Source organism: Arachis duranensis, chromosome 10 (assembly GCF_000817695.3).
Source record: "Arachis duranensis cultivar V14167 chromosome 10, aradu.V14167.gnm2.J7QH, whole genome shotgun sequence".
NCBI classification, from domain to species: Eukaryota; Viridiplantae; Streptophyta; class Magnoliopsida; order Fabales; family Fabaceae; genus Arachis; species Arachis duranensis.
Window position 1 is genome coordinate 99,644,131 of NC_029781.3, and position 5,070 is coordinate 99,649,200.

The window sequence follows — 5,070 nt, forward strand, 5'->3', positions numbered from 1 at the left end:
ATTGACTCCTTATGTTATGGAGCGAAGAAAAAGCAAAAAGGTATAATTTAATTTCGATACGTGCATTCAATTCCTTACTGGATGATTAGACGATTTTATAAAGTATTTTACGGGAAGTGCATCAAAATTAAAAAATATATGTGTTTTTTTTTTCAATTTAAGTTTTATGAAGCTTTGAACATGATCAATGGCGGTGACGACACTGGAAGAAGCTTTCAACAGAGGAAGTTGTGTAGCGGCGGCGACGATTTTGCCAAAGCAATCGCCAAACTCGTTGTGGCACAACTCTGCGAGATCGAAGGATTCCAGAGTTTTCAGCACTTAGCACTTGACACATTATCCGATGTTGCGGTTCGTTACATTTTCAATACAGGAAAATCTGCGCATTACAATGCTAATCTTTCAGGAAGAAATGAATGCAATGTGTTTGATGTGATTCTAGGGTTGGAAGATTTGGGATCAGTTCAAGGCTTTGTGGCTGCTTCTGATGTTGATCATTGCCTTGCAGGTTCCGGAATTGTTCGGGAGATTGTTGATTTTGTTTATGAATCTGAACAGATTCCGTTTGTTTTCACTGTTCCGAAGTTTCCGGTGACGAGAGAAAGGGCGATGAGTGCTAGTTTCTCGCGAATTGCGGAAGATCCTCCCGGGGAGCATATTCCGACTTGGTTGCCGGCATTTCCTGATCGGAATGGAAGAGGGATGGAAGGTAATGCTGCGAAGGAGGAACATTCTCTCCTACATTTGCAGAAGCATCTTTTGTCCAATGGATTTGAAGTATCTACATTTGTTGATCATGGTGATGCTAAGGCCAAACGAATAGCTATAGAAAGTAATCCGTTTCTTGCTGCGCCTTTATGGGATAAGGAAGTTGCGTCTGTTGTTCCTCCTCCGGTAAAGATACTCAATGATGTGGATTCAGGGAATCCTCCTGTTGTGGAAAATTGTGTTGGAGATGAATGTGTTTCTGTAGTGGAGGCATTTGCTCCGGCAATTGAAGGGGTAAAAGGTGCACGGTGCGAGTTTAGGGAAGGGAAGATGACAGAGCTTCATTTGAATAAGAAGCATGCTGTGAGTTTTAAGATTGGGACGAGAAATAAATTGTTGGGAAGGTTGGCGGATTTGAGTCCGGAATGAAAGGAGCAGCGGAAAACAAAGATGAGCTCGTTCAGTTGTAAGTCATAATTGTTTTCAAAAGAATTATGATACTTGTTCTGCAGGCTGTTATGGTAGCTAGTTCTTTGATAGTGAAATAGGTCCTTCTCTGCTTATGGGCATTATAACATGGATGTTACAATTTCATAGTAACATGCATGTTACTATTTTGACAATTTATTTTTCAGGTTTGTGCTTGTCATTGACATGTTACTATTTAGTTGATGATTCTTTTTTCATTCAAGACTGTTGTCACCCTTTATGACCTTGTGCTATATATTGCATGAAAATATTGTTGAAACTCTAAGGGAAAAAGATGCTAAAGAGAGAAGAGAGAAAATACTATGAAAATTTAAGATGTTAAATTTATACTACAACATTGATCAAAGAAACCTATTTATGTTCCCTTGCCCTTGTGCTTTTCTTGTATCGCATCCAAACCATATGCACTAGTTAACTACAAAGTGTTCCTTTCTCCTTCCCTACCCTTCCGTCCAAAACAAAACTCGTAAACATCCCTCAAGTGGTATCTGGTTGAACTACACCTAGTAACTGGCTAAGGCACCAAGTTGCAGCTTCATTTGATCTTTATGAGATGGTATCCTTGTAAAGGAATTCAATATTTAGATATTTTGTTGATTCCATAGCTCAATTTCTTGTTCTATTATTATTTCGAGTTTGTCTGCAGTTTGTTTTTGAGATGTGCCACTAATTTGTGGGTATTATCATTGCTTTTAAGATCCAGCATGTAAAAAACTTAGTATTAGTTTGAGTTGTGATTTTTTCTCTCTTGGTTGGTTTGGTTTAAAGTAGAAAGATAATTTATAATCAGTTATATTCAGATTGAATTTTACCTTGCATAACTGAACAGAAGTCTACTGAATGAAGGAATTGGGCTACAGCACCATACTGTGTATATAGAAAACATGTCATGTTTCCAAGAACATGTACTTTTTAACCTATGCTCTTTGAAGGTGAAAGTAATTGAGATATTTTCTTAATTTTTGTTGGCAGACACCAGACAATGGATACATTAACTATCTTCAAAGGCCACAATCAATGAGTTTAATATGGCTATTGAGCTATAGTGAAGGTAATATTGAGATATAGAAGTAAAGAAATTTAAGACATCTTTGAATGTTAAAAGGTCATGCCCATGAAATAAACACTTCTGTATTTCTGCATTTATTTCATGAACTATAAATACATGGAAGAAAGATGAAAGAAGACATAAGTGTTAATGAGTTTATATACATCATAATGGTTACTATTAAGCAACTTATTTTTCCTTCGAAAATATATAGTATATATAAAGTATAAACTATAGACATAAAACAAAGTGGATAAATCAAGACTATTACTTCTGAAACCACTTAATTGGAAATTCCTACTTCGGAAACAGCAGTTGCCTGCAATGCCTAGCTGGATAGTTAGCTACTTCAGCTCTCACAACTTCTGTAATCAAATCTTTAAAGATCAAGCGTTCAATATCCAACACAACATTTGGTATCTCGGTGTTGCACTCTGTTGAAATTGTGGGTTGATGCATTAAATCTCCCCATAAGTGACTTGTCGATTCTGCAACCTCATCAACCAACTCAAAGTTTGTGTTTTTGGGTTGTAAATTATCAATTTCTGTGCAAAGCTCATCCAGAAGTTGCCGTCCATTCAGTTTGCGATCTACTACTGCTGGCTGATTTGGCAGGCACCAGAGTGTGGAAGGACTCTCCAATATTAGTTTTTGTACTAGAATCTCATTAACAACATCAAATATGAGTTTTCTTTGCATTTCTTCAAGATTATTTATCCTAAGAATCTTCCCAGCATTGTGCTTCATATTGAACTGCAGCTTGTTTGTCTTCAATAGTTCAAGTGCAAAGAACAACTTTGGGTTTATCAGGTGACCTGGTGAATGAACTGCCTGGATTAAGCTGGGGCTACTGAGCAGCCCTGATGCGAGCAATATTTCTGCTATGTATTTACGGTCAGAATCTTTTCTCTCTCTGCAATTGGTGAATTTCTCGCTATTATCGTCATTTTGCCAAAGAACTTTATCCAAATTCTGAGTTTGAAGGTCATCATCACTGGTTCCATTGCTGAAGTTGGCCTTTGTGTTATTGAATGAAAGAGGAAGGTCCAATGCATGCCCTATGTTATCAGAAGTGGCTAAAGCTTCATCTGTAGAAATATAAATATGAAAGAGTTAAAATGTAATCCAAACTCCTTTCCTATAGATGATTTTATGTGAATATCAAGAAAACTTAAGTGTAGAATATACCTAAATCTTTTGAGGTTTCTGTCTTCTTTTTAATTGGAGAAGGTGGGTCTTCACTGTAAAATCGCAGATCAAGAACAGAAACTGGACTTTGTTGTTCTGAAGTAACTGTTATCATGGCTGTAGCACTTTCCTTGTTTAGCTCCTTTGTAGCAGTCTGATCAATGAAAGAATATTAAACCTAGTACTTTATGCTTATGGGCAACCATTGTATAATGGGAGGAAGAAATACTTACATTTTGATTCATGTGAGTCACCTGTTGAATGGAAATGCTGTTGTTGCTTTCAGAATGATCAGATTGGGTGCCGTCTATATCACGGTGAGAATCCATGCTTCTGTTGCTGTCAACATTGGAGGAAATAACATCAACTTGATGCTTAAAGTTCCTCTTTTGACACCGGATCTTGCTGAAGCCTTCATTTCTTTGCTGCAAGGTACAAACTTTTTGCTTAGGGGTGGAACTTAGGGACAATGACTCTGATGATTGCTTGTGTCGTCTTCTTTTACTTTTGGACTCTGATGATTGGTTTATAGGTGAACGCTTCTCAAAACCAAACTTATTTTGTACTCTTGGGCTTCTAGTCTCTGCTGTGTGGCTGGAGTTATTGGTGTCCTCTCCATTGATGACCTGAGGGACTTTTGAGGCTTGCATTAATTTTGAAGTTTTCTTCATGTTACTCTTATCTGCAGAATGGAAACGTTGACTAAATGAATTTGTTGGACCGGTTCCTTTTGCGGCTTGACTTTCAAGATTGTCAAGCAATCTTCCATCTTTGGGATCATTGGTAGAAAACTTGATGCGGCCTGATTTGCCATTAGTCATTTCTTTGGTAGCGACATTGGATGTCCTTGAGATTTGTGCTGGCTTCATGATGATAATTGGAAACTTTCTACCCCGGGGTGAACTTGAAATATCATCAGTGACAAATGTTGGGTCGGTCTGTTGTCTTGGGGTCTGTAATTCCGAGCTTTCACTGAGACCTCTGTCAGAAGGGTAATTTGTTTCCTGGTCTCTTGTAATATCTAGTGAATCTTTGTATCTCTGCATTGCTTCCAGAATCTGCTTAAGGGCTCTGAGATCCTTTCCTGAATTTTTAAACTGAAGATCTGCAATCCTTTTCTCAATTTCACCATATACAGAGTGGGAGGGTTTTGAAGCTGTTGTCGAAGTCTCACTTCCCTTGGAAACTTGTAAATCAGGATCTTGGCTTGCATCAGGTTGCCTCCATGGGATTGGTTCAAGTGAAAATCGTGAATCTGGTGTCGCATTTCTGATTAAGGCATTGTCCCTTCTAGAAGTCCCCAAGCACTGGTTTCTTGTTATCGGGGAAACTGGACTTTGGTGTTGGTTATATCCATCACTCATGCAAGACATCTGCGAAGAAGTATCGCAAGCTTGTGTGCAATCTGGGAGTTCTTCCAGTCCCATTAACTTTGCTACAACACTCGATGCTCTCTTAGGAGTTTCCGGTTCTTGCTGTTGCTGCCTAAGCATTGTGCTCGAACTCTCATATCCTTTCTCTGCACCCTTCATGAGATTTTGAGATCTTGTTGCTCCGCTATAACTCTTGTTGGATCCTTCTCTGCTGTCCAAGGAAAGCCTTGGGATTTCCTTGTGCTTTAATAATTGTTGCATTTC

The 5,070-nt window shown here is 38.3% G+C and overlaps 2 protein-coding genes across 4 annotated transcripts in view; one reads left to right on the forward strand and one right to left on the reverse strand.

Annotated features, from left to right (window-relative positions):
• Positions 1-3,814, forward strand: LOC107471283 (transcription initiation factor TFIID subunit 8). 3 transcript variants are annotated; one of them, XM_016090731.3, is made up of 3 exons: positions 1-40; positions 163-1,174; positions 2,170-2,352. In XM_016090731.3, exons 1-2 carry the CDS (start codon positions 17-19, stop codon positions 1,135-1,137), a joined length of 999 nt encoding a protein of 332 aa, XP_015946217.2. In that variant the 5' UTR covers positions 1-16; the 3' UTR covers positions 1,138-1,174; positions 2,170-2,352. The 3 variants fall into 3 exon arrangements, 1 of the variants encoding a protein (XP_015946217.2); XR_002368370.2 differs by lacking the exon at positions 1-40 and adding an exon at positions 3,720-3,814 and having other exon boundaries at positions 90-1,174; positions 2,170-2,248; XR_008004570.1 differs by lacking the exon at positions 1-40 and adding an exon at positions 2,561-2,670 and having other exon boundaries at positions 90-1,174; positions 2,170-2,248.
• LOC107471261 (protein LONGIFOLIA 2) overlaps positions 2,543-5,070 on the reverse strand; it is a 4,459-nt gene continuing 1,931 nt past the window's right edge. The window contains exons 4-6 of the mRNA XM_016090714.3: positions 3,667-5,064; positions 3,434-3,587; positions 2,543-3,333 (exon numbers count right to left, since the gene is read on the reverse strand). Of these exons, the coding sequence (XP_015946200.1) occupies positions 2,543-3,333; positions 3,434-3,587; positions 3,667-5,064 (2,343 nt within the window). The remainder of the gene's footprint in view (positions 3,334-3,433; positions 3,588-3,666; positions 5,065-5,070) is intronic.

Coding starts and splice junctions, on each gene's coding strand:
- LOC107471283 (XM_016090731.3), top strand. CDS start 17: ATGGAGCGAAGAAAAAGCAAAAAG. Junction 41..162: donor AGCGAAGAAAAAGCAAAAAG/GTATAATTTAAT, acceptor TTTCAATTTAAG/TTTTATGAAGCTTTGAACAT.